Source organism: Calidris pugnax, unplaced genomic scaffold (genome assembly GCF_001431845.1).
Source record: "Calidris pugnax isolate Ruff unplaced genomic scaffold, ASM143184v1 scaffold18, whole genome shotgun sequence".
Classification (NCBI taxonomy): Eukaryota; Metazoa; Chordata; class Aves; order Charadriiformes; family Scolopacidae; genus Calidris; species Calidris pugnax.
In genome coordinates this window covers 9,665,651-9,686,794 of record NW_015090812.1, presented here as the reverse complement: position 1 = coordinate 9,686,794, position 21,144 = coordinate 9,665,651, and the positions used below count along the sequence as shown (strand labels likewise).

At 48.0% G+C, this 21,144-nt stretch overlaps 1 protein-coding gene across 1 annotated transcript in view; it reads left to right on the top strand.

Moving 5' to 3' along the window:
* The window catches only part of RNF220 (ring finger protein 220), a 245,300-nt gene that overhangs the window by 11,151 nt on the left and 213,005 nt on the right, over window positions 1-21,144 (top strand). Inside the window, exon 2 of the mRNA XM_014938949.1 lies at window positions 4,645-5,385. Coding sequence (XP_014794435.1) covers window positions 4,761-5,385 — 625 coding nt within the window. The 5' untranslated portion in view covers window positions 4,645-4,760. The remainder of the gene's footprint in view (window positions 1-4,644; window positions 5,386-21,144) is intronic.

Sequence of the window (21,144 nt, the reverse complement as noted above, 5' to 3'; positions counted from 1 at the left end):
AGGGGGGGGGCTCGGCGGCGTCGGTAGGTTCCATCCAGCCCGGGGCTCTCCCCCTCCTGATTGCGTTTTATTTGGGTTAATTTAACAACCCGGGGGGCGGGAGAGAAAAATCTGGAGCGGGTGGTAAAGGGGGCGGCCGGCGGGTTGCCAGCCCGGTTGCCATCCCGCTGCCGGAGGTGGCCGGTGCCCGGTACCGGGGCTCTCCCGGCGGAGCCGCGCTTCCCCCCTTAATCTTAGCACCTGAGAATAATTATCATTTTATGGGAGATTTATTTTAGCCACATCCTAAAATCAATCACAAATTAAACAATCTAATAAAGTACAGGGTAGGTTAACTTACAATTGCCTAGGGCAGAGCCTCTTGTACTTCTGAAGCAGTTGGTTTTGGCTGCTGTTCAAACAGCATCCTGGACAAGTTTGATTGTATCTAGCAAAATATCATTCACTTTTTTTTTTTTTTTACCCCCTTTTATCCTTAAAAAAAAAATAATTGATTTTTAAAATTTTTTATTATTATCATTATTTTATTTATTTCATTTTGGGAAGAAGTTTGCTGCAAAACAAAAGCGGGGCGAGGGGGCAGAGGCCGGGCTGCCCTCCCTGCCGGAGCCGCCCGGGGCCGGGGCCGGCGCTGGCGGCTCCGTCCGTTCCCGCCGCCGGTTCCTCCGCTCCCCGCTTTCTTCTTTCTTTCTTTTTTTTTTTTAATTTATTTTTTTTTTTGTCCCCCTCTCCCCTTAAACCGGCTTTCACAGCAGCTGCCCGGGTGTGCGGCTGCAGTTGGCATATTTCACGCGTTGGAAAAAAAAAAAAAAAGAAAAAAATTAACTGTTTTTCCTTTGTATCTTAATCCAGTGATGAGAGCTCTCCTTTGTTGGCTTTCGAGCTTGCATTTGTTTTATTTATTATAAGGAAATCCAGTTTGGTTCAAATATATAATCCATTTGAGCACTTAAATCCCCAAACAGCTGGCATTATTTTGTTTTATAATCTTTGGCTTTTCTGTGCAGAGCATATTTCTAAATTCCTACTTGACATTTATGGGGAAAAAACTTTTTAATGTAAATGGATATTGTGATTTTTTTCTGGGTCTTTCCTAATTTACATGTATCATCAATTTTCCTGGATTTCCGATTGTTTTAATCTTTTTTTCCCCCCCTAGCTTGTTAATTAATTTTTTTTTTTCCCCCAGAAAACTTTGTTTCTGCAGGGAGAAAAATGTTAATTTGCCCCATTATTTTAATCTCTGGCATTTGGAAATGGTTGAGAGACCACAAAAATGCAACCTGTTGTAGAAACCAGCGTGGTGTGCTTTATTTATTTTAATCGATAGCAGAGAGGTGATTTAGTAATAGGAACTCCGAGGAACATTTTAGGAATCTGGTGGCTGCGTTTGGGGTGTGCATGTGCTTGCAGACGTGCGTGTTTCTCTGCAGGCTGATTAGGGAGTGGGTTTTACCCTCATAACCAGTGGCCACTGCTGTTTTCTCCACTTGCTGGGTGTTTGTGATGCCAGCTCAATCCAGCTCTGTCATGGCTTCTCCTACTTCTATCAGACTTTTCTCTTAACTAATTCAGCACGGGGCTACAACCTCCGTAAGGAGAGGAACCAAAACTGAGCCAGAGATAACTGATTACAACTTGTTCCTGGGTGAGAGATTTTTTTTTTTTTTTTATGGTTCAGAGCTAAAGGCTGTTGATTCAATTTGTCTTGGCTGTGGCGTGTGTAGCCTTGCTATTAGTAACGTACATGATTATGCAGGTAATTTGTATACACCTTCTACACAGAGTGGCTCTAAAAACCGATAACTCTGCATATGGGGAGCCATGGAAAAAAAAGAAATTAAGAAAAAAATGAGAGTTTGTTTTCAGTCTGTCCGTCTAACCTTCATACTTGGTAGACAGTTTATGTAGCTTCCTAGATTGATCTCCACCCCCCCTCCTTCTACTCCTTGTTTAGTTAATTCAACAAAGACTTTTTGCAATCTGTTTGGAGTTTGTCTGATGCCGTGGAAAAGTAGCTGCTGATTTATTTGGTTGCTTTTCGATTTCTGTCTCTAGCCCGTCTTTTCTCCTCCTTTCAGCGGGGATGTCAGCTGTTATTACTTCCTATTGATCCCTTTGCAAAGTGAGAAGTGAACTAAAATTAATGTCAATTCCACTGCTCGGATCAATAGCTGGAGTTATTTTAATCTGGATTTGCGCGAGGTGCTAAATTAAAAAAAATCAGCATAGAGGCAGAAAAGTAGCAGTTCCTCACTCTGCCTGTGCCCACTGCCTTCCCGGCACCCAAATGTTCCCTCCAGCTGATTACCCTGCAATCCATATTTTTTTAATTAAGAAGGTCAGTTAGTTTTCTTATTTTTGGGTTCTGTATTTAAACCTATGACATTTTGACATTGGGAGTGTATTAACGATAGATTTTCATAATGACTGGTCCGCTGCAGTCTAATCGGTCCCTGTTGCTGGGGGTGGGGAGGTGCTGGGCGAGAAGGGAGCAAGGGAGAACGAAAAAGGAAGTGGGAGCTGAAAAAAAATTAAATTTGGCTGGCCCAGATATTGTAATGTGTTGATTTATTCCCAGCGTAATGAAGTTTGCAAACGAATAAAGGGCCACAGTGATTCACAGTATCCTACAGGAGTGTCAAGTGTTGTGGCCAGATTACTAATTTATGAAATACATTTAACGTAATGGGGTGGGAGCACAAGTAAAAATAGAAAAGGAGGCAGAGGTGGTTGCTTTTTCCACACACACCCCCCCCGCCCCGGCCCCTGGAAATCAGTGTTTTCCCATGATTGCTCAGTTTCGCTTCCATGTTAACGATTGTTTATTTCTGAGAATGGTGGCTTGTTTGCATGCATCTCTTTAGATACACAATCATATGTGTGTGTACATATATAGATATATATTTACACGGTTGCGTAAGCCCCCAGCAACTCCAGATTTGCCAGTGGCTGCAGTTTCCTACCCTCCAGCTTTCCACCAGCCTGGCGGGCAGCGGAGGAGCGAGCGTGCCCAGGAGTGCAGTGCTGACCAGGATGCCCTTGGCATCCCCCTCTCTCCCTCTGCCCCTCGCTCGCCGTGGCGAGAACTCGACGGGCAAGTTATTTAAAATTTGGAAGAGAGCGACTCCGTTAATGCGAGATACATAATCTGGTAATTTAGCAATGATGTCTGTAAGGACGGGTGCCAAATGAGGAAGCGGAGAGATGATGTCCACTCATCTTCACAATTAATAACAGTCAGCGGAGCGGCTGGGTACAGGATGGGAGAGAGGAAATGTTATCACTGAACTGCATTAAAGCCACAGACTGGATTTCATACACTTTGTTAACCTAGGCTCCCTCATTCATGGAGTACAAAAGGCACTCCATTAGGGAGACACTCTTTCACTAAGTTTTATTTGAGATGTTTGACCCTCTGGATTTAAGAGGCACAATTTGTAACAGCTTTTTATTATTATATGATTTTTCTGGCCCTTTGAGCTCCGGCGGCTAGTATATTGTTTCAAAGTTATAGTCCTTGTATTTTAAGCTGGGCTGTGGGGCCTGAATGGCAGGCGGCGGAAGCTTAAAAGAAAAGACACGAGATTGATTGGGGGGAGAAAATAACAACACAAAAAGCCGGAGCGAACCGGGGGAGATAGAGAAAAGGAGCGTTTTCCCTTCTTTCAGCCTGGGAGGGGGTTGTGGCTGGCTGGGTGGCTGCAGCCAACCTGGGAGGCTCGGCGAGATGCGAGGCAGAAATTTGGTTAACATTTTCCTCTAAATGTTAATGGCACATCCAGGGCAGTTTACAAATCTACTTAAGAGTGAGTGCATTAGGAACTAAAATTACTGATCCATTCTCTCTTGTCCCCGACCCGAAAGGCAGACGCTTGCAGAGATCAGATGGCAGAAGCACCCATTATGATTTTAAATATTGTCAGAGACGCCAGGCGTTTTACTGGGGAAGTCTCTTCTCCTGTGGCTAGCAGGGACCCTGTGTGCACGCGTGGGGGTTTGTGGTGCACACACGCACCCGTGCACAGTCACATTCCAGCAGTGTGTGAATATATATATGATGGTAACAAGTATTGTGTGTGAGAGTACTTACCTACCCTTATATACTGTGAGAGTGAGAGAAAATACGTGTCTGTTTTGTATGTCTTAGGCATCGTGTATGGTATAACCACGTAGACTGGTTTATTTGGGTAACTATGTACAATAGATAATTTTATGTCAGTTCCACGCCCCCCACCCCCCCAAGCAAATAGCAGTGTGTGTGTACGTGTGGGCTTTCTTAAGTTTACTGCAATTATATGTACATGCCTCTTGTACCATATAAAATTCCAATTATGATTTGGAGTTACTATCTTAATTTTAGACTGAACCTTGTTTATTAGTGGGTTATTAAATCTGCATGTTATTACATTTGGTTTGCCTTTCATTCATCTGCGCTGGATGATACCCTTTAACCTGGAGGGCCAGAGCTGATTCCACCAGTGTGTGAAGTTGTCTATTGATTTTCTTGAATGAGAACAGTGGTGCGTCTCCGGCCGGTGGGTTGTAGCACATGTGGCCACCCTGCTGCTGGAGCGTCCCGGGGAGGTGAGCGCAGAAATCTAACCGCTTGTGCTTTTTCTTTTCTTTTCTGTTTCCTTGCAGCTTTCGGAGGGTGATGATGCTCCAGTAATTTCCCCCGCTCCATTCCCAGGCATCGCTTTGCTTTCCGTCCAGGGAAGATCGTTCCGCTTGTGATCCTGCTGAGGAAAGAGACTCCGATGGACTTACACCGGGCCGCGTTCAAGATGGAGAACTCACCCTACCTCCCCAACCCCCTGGCCTCCCCGGCGCTGATGGTTCTTGCCTCCACCGCCGAAGCCAGCCGTGACGCTTCCATTCCCTGCCAGCAGCCGAGGCCTTTTGGGGTCCCTGTGTCAGCAGATAAGGACGTGCATATTCCCTTTACCAATGGCTCATACACTTTTGCCTCCATGTATCACCGGCAAGGCGGGGTGCCGGGAGCGTTTGCGAACCGTGACTTTCCTCCATCCTTGCTTCACCTCCACCCCCAGTTTGCGCCCCCCAACCTGGACTGCACCCCGATCAGTATGTTGAACCACAGCGGCGTGGGGGCTTTCCGCCCCTTTGCCTCTACCGAAGACCGGGAGAGCTACCAGTCAGCCTTTACGCCGGCCAAGCGCCTGAAGAACTGCCATGACACTGACTCACCCCATCTGCGCTTCTCGGACGCCGATGGGAAGGAGTACGAGTTTGGCACACAGCTCCCCTCCAGCTCCCCCGGCTCCCTCAAAGTTGATGATACGGGGAAGAAGATCTTTGCCGTTTCTGGCCTCATTTCCGACCGGGAGACCTCATCCAGTCCCGAAGACCGAAGTGACAGATGTAAGTACCTCCGTTGACTTGTTGGTTCCTCTTCAGTTGCGCCTGGTTGAGACACTCAACAGGTGAATGTCCCGCAGTGCTGTGGTTCTCGCTGAGGGCAGAGGAAAACCAGCCTTTCCTGCCTGCCAAGCTCAGCCATGCAGTAGTGCCTTGTCTCTTCTAAGTGGACATTGACAGATTTTAAGGTGAGATGCTCTTGAAGGAAACTTGTCTTCCAGCACGCAGCTGGAGAGACAAGGTCAACCATGCAGAAAGGTGTCCGTGCCCCAGTGCGAGGCTATAGATGCTGGTACATACGTGTGCAAACAGGGATTCTGTGTGTGTGAACAGGGATTCAGCTGGAGCATGTAGCCAGAAACTTTCCCAGAGCTTTCAGCAGGCATGTACCCCCTGCTTCTTCGGGTATTTCTTTCTGACCTTTTCTTCATGCACACCTTTCTTAGAGCATCACCTTCAGGATTTGTGCCTCAGGTTAGGACAAAAGTGTCTTTTCCTGTGGTTAACTTCAGAATATTTCTGTCCACCGAGTTCCCTTCTTCGAGACGTAAACCCGAATCCCTCCTTGCGATTCAATAAGCTGTTGCACCATGTCCTGTCCCTGAGTGCTTCCCTCCTTTGGCGCCTGTTGCGATGTGCCCTTTTGCAGGTCGGTGGTTGGGCTGAAGGAAACCAGTCGGCATGTTCATGGCTGTAACCCCCTGCTCCCCCATCTCCTTGTCCCTCGCAGTGTGTCGCCTAGACCGAGGGACAGAGCTGTTCTCCGGGAAGGGCAGGCTTCCAGCCCTGCTGAGCAGGGAGGTGGCCCGTGATGGGGAGTGGTCTGGGGGTGGCAGAGCCTGGTACCCCGAAGCAGAGCGCTAACTTATGATTAGAGTTTTCCTGTAAACCCAGATGTGCAGACCAAGGAGCGAGGGGTTTGCTCTTCACGTGGGCTCCTTTGTTCTGTTGCATTTTCTTCCTAGAAAACAATTTTATTACTGTTGTTGTTGTGATTATTACTGTATTTTATTTTATTTTTTTTGCAAGGAAAACCTGCTGCCCCGCTCCTTCCTCTCCCTTTCAGACGTGATTTTTCTTCTCCTCTTTATGATGCCGAGGAGAGTAATAGAGACATTGCGGCTCTCTCTCCCCTGTCGGTGCTGCTTCCTCAGGCTGTCTCCTTGAATTAGGCACTGTGCTAACTTACTGGCGCTAAAAGGCATCTGCCTAAACCCAGCGTACCTTTTCAATAAAAGTCATCATAAAATCAACCTGCCTTGTAAATCCATCACTCTTTGGTTTTGAAATATGCTGCAAGTGTGTCTTTTATGTCGGCGGTTGCGAGGGTAGGACGATTCCCACCGAAGGCAGAAGCCACGTATTCCTTGCGCTACGAATGTGATCTCTTATCTGTCTCCCCCCTCTCCTTCTCATCCACCCCCGACCGTGCCACTTTTTGTGCCGTAAGCTCCTTTCATTGTTCAGCATCTCCTCGCCCTCCTTTTGGGTCCATAAGGGAAGCGGCTGTAGGTGGGAACACGTATGGATGTGGATGTGTGTAAGCTGGCAATATAATTATCCGGGGAGGGGGTGTGTGTGTGGGGGGTCAGGCAGGTGAGATGGCAAGGCTTAGAGACATCTTTGTCGATGCTCTTCCCCTTATCAATAACCTGGCTGGGGAAATGAAGCTCGCTCCAAAGAGTACTCGGGGAGATAGCGGTGGAGGAGCGGAGTCCGCCGGCTAAATGAATTTAGAGCGCATCAGCTGCGATGGATCTCGCTAGCAAAATCCTGTCAGATACCCCATTTAAAGAAGTAAATCTGTTTAATGAATTAGACCACACGGAGCGCAGCTGCGGACGGACAGACACATCCCCGTCCGCTGCCGTGCCTTTGCCTTTGCCAACAGCCGGTGCTGAGCCTGGAGGGTCCCCTCCTTCCCGGGAGCAGACGGGGGGTGCCAGAGGCAGGCGGGGGGACACCCGGTGCCCGTCAGCGCTGCATCAGGGGATGTGCTGGGGAAAGGAAGCAGAATAAAAACTTTGCAGGCAGCTTGGAAAACTTGGGCAGAAGTGGAAGGTGTTTTTTCCTATTGTTTTTCTTGCCCGTATTGTTAAGTTTCTCTGAGACGCTTGGCTGCAGGGTTGAGCCCAGCAAACGCCACGTCCCTGATATCGCATCGACATTAAAATTCTTCTGTAACTACCAGGACAGCGCACACTAAATATGTCTGTTGGCTCTGTATCATATTCCCATCACATATAGATACTGCGCCATGGAAACTTCGCCCCATTAGCACGGCGAGTTTATTTGGTGTGTGCACACACACGCATGGGCGTGTTTGCTGGAGGCCGAGAGAGCAAGCGCAGGAGCTTTTTAGAGGATCCTAATGGTCTTTGATGTTGACCATTAGAAAAGAAAAACTTCCGCAAGGAGGAATTGGAGAGATCACAGTTTGCAGATATAATCGCGGTCCTGTTCTGCATTGACATTTGCATACATATATTTGGAGTTTCTATATGAATGCCTCCTGTGGGGAGGGGGTTGTGATTGTCTCTTATTATTGGCGCCTGAGAAGTTTTGGGGTTCCCTTGTGTAATTGTTAAATATAGCCCTTCTTAAAACTGCCTACTTGTGCTCCTGACGGAGAATCTGTTGCAGGTAGGTGGCTGTAGATTCTAAGCAAACACGTAACACGGCTTTTCTACAACAGCAAGCAAAAACTGCAAGATTTTCTTAGAGCAGCAGCACCTTTCTGTGTCTAACGGGTGCTTTTCAGATTTGCAGAGCTCAGTCCTCTAGCTGTATTTTTCAGATTCCTGAAAGGGTTTGTGTTACATGGAAGGTGAATTGCTGTGAGTGCACTGCATATTCTTCTGTACCACTGCACAAGAACCTTTTTTGAATAGCTCATTTGAACGTTTGTTTTACCTCATAGCTTAAATGGTGATTTTCTAAGAAACTTGTTTGTTGTTTGGTTTTGGTTTGGTTTTTTTTTAATGAAAAAGGAATTCGATGTACTGAGTTTTAATTTTCCTGAAAAATTGATTTACGCTTGAGATACTTTGCAGCAAAACAAGAATCCAAAGTCAGGCATTTTCATCTCAAGGAGTGTTTGGAAGCCGCTCTATTTAGTCCTCTGCATCATGGGAGCAAAGTCTCACCCTCTTTTCACCAGTGAAGGAAATTTGCAGAATTCAGTAAAATTATTCGGGATATGTGTTAGAGTAACCCAGATTATCACCTGGCCCTGCAAGATATGTATTTGTGAGGCAGAGTAGTCTTTTGGGTGAAGGTTTCCTGACTTTTACCAGCAGGGTGTTGCCTGCCAGCGGTACCCACGCTGTGCATCCCGGGAAGGGAGAGCATCTCCTGGGGGGCGCATCCGGGTGGGATTGCTCTCCCTGTTACTCAGCAAATTGGGCTGAGACATCTGCGTTTGGGCAAGTCGTCTCTTGCTGTAAAACGCAGGTTCTCAGGACATCCGGAGCGATGGAGCGTACGGGGAGCACGTGGAAAAGTGGAGCCTTTCCAGGGAGAAGCAGACGTAACGTGTACTGGATGGGGCCGTTTTCTTAGACGCTTACTGAGAAAAATAATGCCATTTGTTAGAGTTTAGGGGCTTCTTGTAAAGCATGTGTTAAAGACACCGGGAGACATATTTTATGGGTTTCCTTTAATAAGCATACAATAGTTGAGATTCCTAGAAGGAGTGGAAATAAATGGCATGTTCCTTTCTGCAAAAGAGATCTATAGCCCTGTTTTAAAATCATAAAAAAAAAAATAAAAATCCCTGGTTTTGTTCTTTGCTTCTAATAAAATCTGTCCCAGTGGCCTTCTGTACCCGGTCACCGTGGCATCGCTTGCCCACAAAGTGACAGGTCGAGGTCCATGCCGAAGCTGGGATTGCTTGGCAAAGAGCTGGACCTTGTCAGAGTGGACACCTCTGCCATCCCTGTGAGGCTGCTTGTGCCCCCAGCCTCCCTGGGACCACAGAAGACAGTTTCCTGTTGCTGCTTGGTCTTCATCATGTGTTGTCTGTGACTTCTCATGGAGCACAGCCTGGTGTGTCAAGGTGACCTTCTACATCCTGGCCTTCAGATCTCCTAGCCTCTGTTTCCCTGCAACTGCTGGTGGCTCTCACCCAACTCCTGGTGATGGGGGCAAGCGATGGAGCTGGTGAGCAGGCTGCAGCCCTCGGTTTTGGTTTGGTTTTTTTTTAATGAAAAAGGAATTCGATGTACTGAGTTTTAATTTTCCTGAAAAATTGATTTACGCTTGAGATACTTTGCAGCAAAACAAGAATCCAAAGTCAGGCATTTTCATCTCAAGGAGTGTTTGGAAGCCGCTCTATTTAGTCCTCTGCATCATGGGAGCAAAGTCTCACCCTCTTTTCACCAGTGAAGGAAATTTGCAGAATTCAGTAAAATTATTCGGGATATGTGTTAGAGTAACCCAGATTATCACCTGGCCCTGCAAGATATGTATTTGTGAGGCAGAGTAGTCTTTTGGGTGAAGGTTTCCTGACTTTTACCAGCAGGGTGTTGCCTGCCAGCGGTACCCACGCTGTGCATCCCGGGAAGGGAGAGCATCTCCTGGGGGGCGCATCCGGGTGGGATTGCTCTCCCTGTTACTCAGCAAATTGGGCTGAGACATCTGCGTTTGGGCAAGTCGTCTCTTGCTGTAAAACGCAGGTTCTCAGGACATCCGGAGCGATGGAGCGTACGGGGAGCACGTGGAAAAGTGGAGCCTTTCCAGGGAGAAGCAGACGTAACGTGTACTGGATGGGGCCGTTTTCTTAGACGCTTACTGAGAAAAATAATGCCATTTGTTAGAGTTTAGGGGCTTCTTGTAAAGCATGTGTTAAAGACACCGGGAGACATATTTTATGGGTTTCCTTTAATAAGCATACAATAGTTGAGATTCCTAGAAGGAGTGGAAATAAATGGCATGTTCCTTTCTGCAAAAGAGATCTATAGCCCTGTTTTAAAATCATAAAAAAAAAAATAAAAATCCCTGGTTTTGTTCTTTGCTTCTAATAAAATCTGTCCCAGTGGCCTTCTGTACCCGGTCACCGTGGCATCGCTTGCCCACAAAGTGACAGGTCGAGGTCCATGCCGAAGCTGGGATTGCTTGGCAAAGAGCTGGACCTTGTCAGAGTGGACACCTCTGCCATCCCTGTGAGGCTGCTTGTGCCCCCAGCCTCCCTGGGACCACAGAAGACAGTTTCCTGTTGCTGCTTGGTCTTCATCATGTGTTGTCTGTGACTTCTCATGGAGCACAGCCTGGTGTGTCAAGGTGACCTTCTACATCCTGGCCTTCAGATCTCCTAGCCTCTGTTTCCCTGCAACTGCTGGTGGCTCTCACCCAACTCCTGGTGATGGGGGCAAGCGATGGAGCTGGTGAGCAGGCTGCAGCCCTCGCTCATCTCTTGGGACTGGTGGGTGAAGTGGGGGTGGTTTTATTACTAATGTTATTTTGTTTATTATTTTTTATCATCTTGGTTAACCTTGGTTATCTGGACACAGTCAGTTTGTCCTGCAACCAGTTTCTCCCCTGCAAGAGAGGTTGTGCGCCGTGTTAGTGAGCTCTTTGTTCCACTTCAGGGTTTGAAAGAACATCTCTAGCATGGAGTTGGTTTTCCTTTTGAAACAACTGGTTCCTTATTGATCAAATGCAAATTGCACTTCAGGTCATGGGCATCAGGGCTATGATGACCACAGCTTGAATTCCTGAATAACATAGTGCTTTGGAAATCAGACTGAGAACTGTCTTTACAGTTACCCACTTGCTCAGACATGTGTGTTGGGCTTTACGGGCTGGGACCTATGTAGAGAGCTGTGTGTGTACATGCGTATGTGTGCTGGGGGGAAGAAGGTTTATCTTCTTACATTCTGTGGCAGAACAATGGGTTGGAGGAGGGAATGCACACGTGGACACATCCATCCTCACGCTCACCACTCTTCCTGCTGGGATGTGCCACTTCCGAGGCCGGTAAAATTTGGGGTCTAACGTGAAGTGATGCTTTGTTGCTAATAATAATCAGCCGTGACCATGGGAAATTGCAAGCTTAACATTGCTTACGAAATAATGAAATAAATGGAGTGGAACGCTTGCTTTTCCGTCGTGCAGTGCCCTGTGTGGTGTCGGAGGAGGGAAGGAGCAACAGTGGATTTTTCTGGAGGGGTGGGCAGGCAGATGGGCAGTAGCAGAGACCGGGGCCACGCGTCCATCCCTGTCTCACCACCCAAAACGCGCCGTTCTCCTGGAGAGAGGAGCACGGCCTGGAGGACTTGGAGCGTGCAGCAACCGCCTCTTTTTCTGCTTTTCTGGCAACAACCTTCCCGCTCCCGCGGCAAACTGTTGCCGAGGCTCCTTTCCATGCTGCTCGGCTTAATTGTCTTGTCGGGATAAAGAAATGTTTGAACAGTTAAAGTGGGGAAGGGCTGGATGGGAGCAGCCCCTGCCGGCTGCGGGGCCATCTGGCCTGCCTTGGATCTGCTGGTCTCCAGTTTATATTTCTCTTTCTGTTATTTGGGGCTATCTGGCGCACTCGGAATACCTAATCACCATGGTGAGAGGAGGGATGGGGCCGCCCCTCCGGCCTCCCCTTCCCATCAATTGTAATGCAGAGCCCGGCCGGGCGGCTGGTCTCCTCGCAGCCCTCATTTGCTGTCCTTGCCCGGCTTCTCGGCAGAAGGATGGCTTTTAATTGATCGTTTGAGGGGGAGGGCTGGGGCTGTTTTCTCCTCCAAAATGTTTCCCCGCGCAGCCGCTGCCATCCGGCCAGCTTTTCATGGCGCCTCAGCCGTGCCAGCGGTGCCTCGTGCCCTTTCCCTTCCCCTTTGGACTCCCCAGGAGTTTGGTGTCGGGGCTCCTAACCACCGAGCAGCACCTAAATGTCCTATTTATCCGTCTCCCCCTGGAGGGACGGGCACAGGCACAGCAAATATTTATCCCTCTTTTGCCCCACGTGTCTGAATGCTGGTGTAAGTATATTCATTGCACATTCTCAGGGTATAACCCCCCTCTTCCCCATCTCACTGGGTGTTTCCCATCAAAACCACGCACCCCCCCCCCCAAAAAAAAACCCCACTGGATGAGCCCTGCTTTTCGAGAAGGCTTTAATCCCATTAAATCTTCGTCCCCATCCATCAGGCTGGCCCGCTGTCACAGCACCGCGGCAGGAGAAGGGAAGGGAAGGCGGTGGCTGTGGCGCTGGGCTGGGGACCGGGAATCCCGACCCTGGGCACGGCTCGGGGTGGCAATTTCCCAGTCCCCACTGGGAATACAGCCCTACCTCCCTCCCAGCAGCGTGTGCCGCTTTGATATCTTCTGACAGAAGACACTAGGCAAGGGCAAAGTATTAGTATTATTAATATAGTACAGTTAGTAGAATATTATGAACTATTATAAATCATTACCGCTAAACTACAGTTATTAAAGGAAATGACCAAAGTGCACTTTGCAAGCCAGGATCTCTGACAGTTAAAACATTGTTTTATTATTTTACTTGCTAACTTGCAAAATTCGAGAGTTAGCAACAGTTTCCTGGTTGATCGGTGGCGATTGCGTAAGGAATTGGGAGAAGTGGGGGGGAACGGGCGTACATTTCAGGAGGGAGAGAATAAGCATTACTGCCTCCCTGATTATTTTTTTTTTTCTCTTTCTTTGATAATTTGAAGGTCTCGAAGGAAAAAGCCATGCTCAGGCGTGGGCCTAATCCTGCTCTGTAGGAGGGAAAGTGTTCGAGGCAATGAGGTCTTAGTTTCTGGAATTCCTCTATGGAAAAAATAAAAGTGAAGGTGTTTGTGAATTGTTGCTGGTTGTTATTTGTTTGATAGCGTTTAGACCAGTCCCATTAAATGCTAGCAGCAGATTCATTTTTCCCTCTTTGTTTGCCTTCCAAGGAGCAGAAAACAGACGTAATTATATTTTACATGAGACTGTAAGATTTCCTCTCATCTCCTTTTCTGGCTAATATCTGCAGCTATAAAATAAATTCCATTTGTGCATACATGGTGTTAGACTGAGGTAAATAACTGTCATCTGAAATCTGCCTAACCTTAATCTGCATCAGGAGCACTATAGAGAGCTGTACCCATTTGTATAATATTAAGCTTTATTTTTATTATGGATTTCTAATGCAAATTCATAGCAGGGGCAAAGTTGTTTTCTTTTAATACCATATTCCAAGAAAAGCAGCCATTGAAGGCAAATTGTGACAATTTTTATCCCCTGGTTCATGTCACTGGTGGTCTTCGATCATGTCAGTTTGCTTGATGGCCGATGAATTTTTCACCTCTCTTCTTCAGGATGGAATAGCAGATTTGGGGACATTTTTCAGCGATGCAAAGCATTGAAATTCTTCAGCAATAATGGAGATAATTTGGGAAATTTAATGTGCGATCAGATTCCTATACAGCATCCTCTGAAAAAGGGCACATGTGGGTTTTTTGTAGATCTAAGCATGTAATCTGTGTCATTCTCCCCTTTCAAGCAACCTCGCTGTTTGCCTGCTTGGCTCTGCTGGCCTGAGTGATCCCCGTGTATATAAACAGGCAGGTTATGGTTATTCAGGGCAAATTCATTGCCCTGAATTCAGTTTTCGTTACATCTTAGTGCTGAAGTGTTTTCCTGTTGCTGCTAGGGTTATTTGTTGGCCAGACTGACAGTCCTTCTCTGGGACCTAGCTCTCAAGTCAACGAAGGCTCTGACTGAAGCAGGACTGTGGATTTTGGTATAGTCTGTGCCTGTCCTCTTCTTCTTTGTCTTGTCTTTTTAAAACGTGGATGGTGGTTGTGATAAGCCGAGCGTTTCTCTTTAGCCATCACATTCTCCTCTCCTTCGACCATTTGCTGGTGTTTTGAATTGCAGCAGTACCCAGAGCAACAGAAGAAGGGGGGAAGCAATGTTGGGAAGGAGCTGGGCAAAGAGAGATTTATTGTCTTAAATGCAGATAACGTGGGGAGGGAGTCCTGGTGACAGTGAAACTGCTCCTTCAGTTCAGGTGTGGGGCACTTCCAGCATATTTTTCCTCACGTGGGACATATTGTTTCTAATCCGTATTGTTTTAAAACCTTCCTTTTTTGGTAGCTTGAGGCTGAGATCTGCTTTCTCACCGAACTGCAGAGCAAGAATGTGCTTTGTACTTTTTCTTGTGAATAATACCGGGGCTGTCCTGCAGTGGGAAAAGGAAGGCACTAAGTGTCTCTGGAAACCCCTAAAAGGAAGAGCTGGAAACGGTGTCCTTGCTTTCCCTCAGCAGCACAGATTCTTAGGAACTGGTTCTCACTGGAGTAACAACGTCAGGTTTTTAATTTGGAAAGACAGGGGAGCTTTGATGCCTGAGCCTGTTGCTGGTGTGCTCCTGCAGCCTTGCCAGGGCTTTGCCGACGGGCGATGCCGCGGCCCCGAGCAGGGTGAGGGCGGTGGGACGCCTCCAGGGGCAGATGCCAGGTCGCTGGCAGGGGCTGGTTTCCCGGTTTCCCGAGCTCGGGCTTGTTCCTTGGAAGGAAGGTGGAGCTTGGGTATGAAAACTAGAACAGAAAGCATCAGTCGGCAGGGGAGCAGTGTGCTGCCGGGGGCACAGCCTCACCAAATGCAGTAGGTGTTGTAAACAGGGCAACAAGTGAAACTCAGGGAACTGCCCTGATGGACCCATCTCTTTCCAATGGGATTTTTCATGCTTCGTTTCAAATTAAGGTTTGTTTTGGTTTTTTTTAATTAAAAATGACTCAATCTTTTCATCTGATTTTGATGCTGCACTTTAAGAAGTGACTCACAAGACCATTCAGTATGGGAAACTGTCTGTCCTGTGGCACCCCTCACTATAAGGAGGCGCAGGGTGATAATCCCTCATGGCAGAGAGACAGCTTGGGCAGTTGTGCCGGGATGGGAGAAGAGCTGGTACCAGATCACAGCTCAGCCTTCTCCTCCAACCTTGCTTCCGATGTTGAAGATATCTTTAGGAGTTAGTTCTCTCCCAGTCCTCTTTGGGAGGAGACTCTCGCTGTGCCGGAGGCGGTGGGAGGGTATTTGTGAGCGAGGGGGGAGGAGGGCTCGTGGGGGCGAACGGCACCCTGGGTGCTGCACCTCGGGCTGGGTGAGCCAAAGCCTTATCAAGGTGGCCTGGCCACGCTATAGCAGAGCCACCCTGCACCCAGACCAACCTTTGGCCCGTGCAGGCTGGAGGGAACCTTCTCTCCTGGTCGCTGTTTGCGGTGTGGATGATCCTGTGAGGTCCTGGTGGCTGTGGATGGGTGGAAGGTGCCACCTCAGGTGCTGGGTATCAGGGCAGGTCAGAGGGATCCATGTGAAATGCTGCAGCACCGTTGAAGGGGGCTGCAGGAGCTCGCTTCCTTCTCTTGTTTATTCTCCTCCTTGCAAAACGGTTTCACTTCCCGTTACCAGCGCTGTAGGTTGGAGGTGAGCCTCCACAAAGTCCTTAGCCAGCGTGAGAGCTTCTCCCTCATGAGCTCCTTGTCTTCAGCCTCCCCAGGAAGGCAGTTTGACCACTGGCCTTTTTTTCTACTGGGGAGATGAAGGAGCAATCAGTGACCTGGGTAACCCTAGGCAGAGCATGAGCAGAGGAACTTAATGGTCACAATCAAAAAGTTGCCAGCCTGAATGGACTCATGCATCAGGAGGTGTGATGCATGACACCTCCTTAGACAGGAGGAGGGGAGAACGAGTGGCTAAACTCTTATAACCCTGCTTCTTCACCCTGGGTTTTGCCCTTTGCTCGGTGCACAGCCCCGTGCAGGTCTCCTGGCGTTGCTCCTGGCGTTGCTTCTGCCGTCTCTGCTCCTGGCGCCTGGTTGCTACCGTCTCTGCTGCTCCATCCTTTCTGCCTGCTTGGGTTCACGCACAAAAGTGTTGCTCTCAAAGAGTTGTTCTGGTTGCAGGAGAGTCACGGCCACCGGCAGCCCCCCTTCGCTCGGGACTCGGGGCCAATGTGTTCAGGGAAGCTGTGCTGAAGGCGCCTGGAGATTCAGTAGTGGGGGAAGCCGGGAGTCTGCAGACCAGAAATTAAATATCAGCAAGAGGTCTATGAGAGAGTGTGAAGCAGAAAAGTGCTACAAGTTATTTCTGTCTTAATTTGGCCAATGTGTCGTGTCCAGTCACGTGTTGGGACCGGGACTGAAATAAGTATGATGGTATTTGGATTAGGACTGGGATATACTGGAAAAAGTAAGCCGTGAAAGTTTGCAGATCTCTGTCTCCATTAGCCAGAAGTAATGTTCCCACCGTCTCATTATTTTCCCTCTTTAAATGAAAACAACACGTTAACTGTGGAAACAGGGGAGGATTGTGCTCGAGCAAGACAGAGCTGGGCAGAGAGAACTCGAATGGGCCTCGCTTGCGTGTAGCTCAGATGCTGTGGGTGTTGTAGCCTGGGGAAACTGTGTATGGTGTGGCCTGGATCAGGTTTTATGGCACCTTAAACTAAAAAAAATACAACTTCACCTTTGGTCATCTCTTCAGAAACACTGCAAGGACCCAAGTCTGCCCTTGAGCACGTGCATCTCCCATCCTGGTGAGCGGGCACACCCTGGCAAGGCTGGGGAAGGTTACGATGTCAATGAGAAACATCTGGCTCTGTGTTCTCCCAGATGTTGCCAGTTGTGTCTGGGTTGTTAGCAGCACCTGGGCAAAGAAGAAAAGGAAATCCCCGGGTGGTGTGATGGATTTTGCAGACCCTGGGAGGAGAAGGCAGTTAGACACCACTTGCTGATAGTCCCTCTGCTATGTACTCAGGTGGCTTCACTGGCGTTTGGGTGATCCAGGACCCACGTTTTTTACAGCTAAGGAAATGTGTCATGAACTCGTCACATACCGATTATTTCACTTTTGTTGCCCATTTCTAGCCTGACTTGTGTGGGGGTATTGAAGATGAAGGGCACATTTATTGGCAGAGCCGAAGGTGCCTCCTTCTCCTCCTCGCCGCCACGTAGAGCAGGAAGAGGGAAGGGCTGCCTGGGCAAAGCCCTGAGCGTAGGTTGTGCTTGTGCTGTGGACTCTAATGACCTTGGGCGAGCAGAGTCAATTCTCATCACCCATCTTTCACCCATCTCTCATAGCACAGCTATGTGCTGAGGGTGGTGGTGGTCACATTTCAGGGGAGCTCAGGTCCGAGGGCAGTGGTTATAACCATGGTACCCGGATGGTTACACCAGAATTTAAAAGGCTGTGGTGGGGGGCGAGGGATGGAGGCTTGTTAAGTAACAGTTATTATTGGGTTTTATTCCGAAGAAACAGTTGCCAATTTTTTTTTGTGTGTGAAACTTGGATGAACAGCTGAAAACAGTGGCTAGGAACCGTAGAGGGAAAAAAAAAAAACAAAACAGGGGGAAAAATTTGGAGTAAGGTAGATAAAAGTGAGAGATAAAAGAAATAATGCAGGGAAGGATGAGTAATCGACATTCTTGGAGTCGAAGCGCAGGCTCTGGCTTCCTTCCTGAGCAGTAAAATAAAATTAAAAAAAAAAAGTCTTTAGAACAACAAAACTCTGGACGCGCTGGTTTCCTTCCTGACAGGCCCAGCCTCGTGGTGTTTCGATGAGTCCTCATTGGCAACCAGGGCTGATCTAAAGGCCAAAGGCAGAAAGATTGGGGGGGAAGGGAGAGGGATTTAACTCTTTGAGCTCTGCTGGAAACCCAGAGGTCTTCTGCTTTTTGTGGGTTCCTTTTGCCATAGCTGGGGCACAAACAGTGTTCATGGTAGCTCAGAGGTCTGAGAGGAGATGGGCACATCCATCCAGGTGCTTGGTCACAGTCAGAGTTAATGTTAAAAACAAAAAGTAAGGATTTTTAGTCCTTGTGGATAAAATTCCTTGGACGTGGCATGGTACGGAATGAATCAACATCAGGGATGAGCAACGCGGGAGTGAGCTGGCATCTCCGAGCTGGAAGCCCTGACACACCACTGTTGCTGTCTCGGGGATGCTCATTTCATTCGTAGCATCCAGTTTATAGTAGAGTGCTGCTCCAGTGTCTTTTGTTAGCACAAATCCCAGCCGGGAGGGAGCTGGTGGGTGCAGGGGAGCCCATTGTGCCCCCGAAGGCTGCGGGCAGCTCGCAGGGAGCCGGGAGCAGGGCAGGGGAGGCTGTGTGTGTGCTAGACAGGTTGAATGGCTTGGGCAAAGCTTGTTTTGCAACTAACTCTCTGAGGCTCGCCGCTCTCCGCAGGGTTCCCCTCTCTGAAAGGTCGAAGCTACTTCTTAATTCTCAGCAGCTGACAAAATATTTATTTTCAGGTACTTAAAATATTATAATTTGAAGTGGAGTCCAGGGCCCTGGCTGGAGCTGAGCTTTTGTACTAACAGCTTCAGTGAAATGCCTTTTTCCTCCTACAACTTGCCAACAAATGCTTGGAAAATAATTGTGGGACAGTCATCCCTTTAGTGAGCAGATCAAGAAGATTTGAGACTTGCCAGAGACTTTCAAAGGACAGGCCAAAGGTTCAAGTTGTTGCCAGTTCTATTTGTCTTAGCCTTTATACTTACTTTTGTGTCATTAATTTCATCAAATGTCCGCGGGTAAAAGGCACCCAGCGGGCTGCTGCTTTTGCTGAGCTCTCGGGGTGTACTTGGACACCTCTTGGGAAATAAGCCCACCTTTTTGTCTAGGGAGAGAGATTAATCCCACTGCAGCTGGAGCGGAAAGAGGCTTTACCCACCAGCACACTTGTGATAACCTGGTATGGAGACAGCCTCCCTGGGGAAGCAATACTCGTGGTGTCCTTCCTGCAGCCCTTTTTAAGCAGGTTTTGGCAGGAAGATGCACATTTGAATAATGCTCCCATAGTGGCACCGTACTTATAGGTCCTATAGAGATGTACAGAAATAAGGTACAACGCTTGGATTTTGGGGAATTCACTGAAATGAATGAATCTCTCAGCCAGGAGAGGTGAGCAGAGGCTGGACAGAGGGGAGCCCAGCGCCCCAGGTCCTGTTCCTGGCCCTCAGGATAATCATGTATTTTTTGGGATGCTGGTCGTTGTGTTGATTTTGGTGGGCAGGGCATCTCTGTTGAGCTCTTTTCGAGGGCTGCCCTCGCTGGAGTAACAACTCTGTTGGCACTGTCCTCTCCTGGGGGAGCCGTGCAGCAAAAAAAGCAGGCAGGAGACAGTTTTCTCAGCAGGATCCCCGCAGGCAGAGCTTCCCTGCCCTTCTCTTCTTGTGCTCTTGTGCCGCAAACCTCTTTACTTGGTGCTCCCATCGCTGCCTGCATCCTGACAGCTGCTTTCCTACCCTTTCTGCCACAGTGCAGCCGGCCAAGCACGTTAATTTTTCGGCAGAAGTGTTGTAATAATTAGGCAGCTCGTCGGAGGGTTTAGCAGTACTTAACCAGATGTGAAAAGACTCGTCCCATGGTCCCCACTCTCTCGCTGGGCTCCAGCCAGCTGCCTTTTCCCGCCTGCTCAGGTTGCCTAGAAAGGGCTGTAGGAGATCTCCCTGCTGCCCTGGCTCCTCTCGCCTCTCTTCTTATGCTAAACACTCATTTGTAAAGGAGAAGGAGGGAGGGTGGAAATCCTTGGGCTGTTGGGGAGAAGAGCAGCAGAGAATTAAAAGCAGACACCTGCAGCGCTCAACCCTGAGACCTCCACCATTAACTCTTCCCAGGGCAGCATCTCCCAGGCTTCTGGCCCATCTCTTGGTGCCTGGCAGGGCTGTGTGGTGGGATGCAAGGGCTGGAGCGGGTGGTGGTGCTATCCAGAGCTCTTGACGGCTCCTCGTTATGTATACACATATGTAATCTCCATCAAGTTATATATATTTATATATATAGAAGTTTTATATATATATAAAATCTCCATCTCCCCTCCCTCAGTTTCCCTCCCTGTGCGGATGATGCTGTTTCCCCGTCCACTGTGCTCCATAAGCAGTTATACACAAGGCAGTATTATTATCACTAACGTGGTTATAAACGAGGTTGTAGTAAACTGTATTGTCTGTCTAATCCATATTAATGGGAAAAGCTGTTGGAGACAGGATATTGGCCTGGATGGCCTTTGGACTGAGTCATTCCGACAATTCTTACATTTCTATGGTAAAGTTTTATAAATACACACTGGTACCGTATATTATGTTTAAAAAAAATCTATATACAACCTATAGGTTTATGGTTATAGAGAGAAAAGATGTATTAAATCAGCGAGACCACGGGAGCAGACAAGATATAAAAACGATACTGTATTATGCTAGAACTTATTGAAAATCCCAACGCATCTTTTTTTTGTGTAAATGGTAAATTCTTTTCTACGTTCTGAATTTGTTTCTTAATGTGTGTCACGTACCAGAATAGTAGCATGGACACAGTTGCAAATACGGGATGTGTTTTATTGTGAGTATTATACTGCATAGCAGAGTAAGGGTGTTGAATATTGCAGTCAGTTATATACAGCTGTAAATGGGAGCTACCTGCTGTTCTGTATACAGCCAGCTGCATATTTATTAGTAAATACCAGTCTCGGTAAAATACAAATAAAACAGGAAGTTGTATTAAAGACTTCAAGGTTTAAACCTAGTTTGCACAAAGCTCCTGGGATCCCACTGCAGGGAACGGTCCTGCATTTTCTGGCATTAAGTCTTTTCCATCTGATTTTTCTAGTTCTGTGAATCTGAAAGCCTCTGCTGAACTCCCCCGCTCATCAGTTTGTGGAATAATTCATCCGTGTTTCAAAGCTGGGTAAAGACTGGGTTTGAGGCTGGAGAAATTGCGAGTCAGTGCTTTCCCTGGTGTGGCTCCAGCTGAATGAATGTATCAGAGTTGCTCT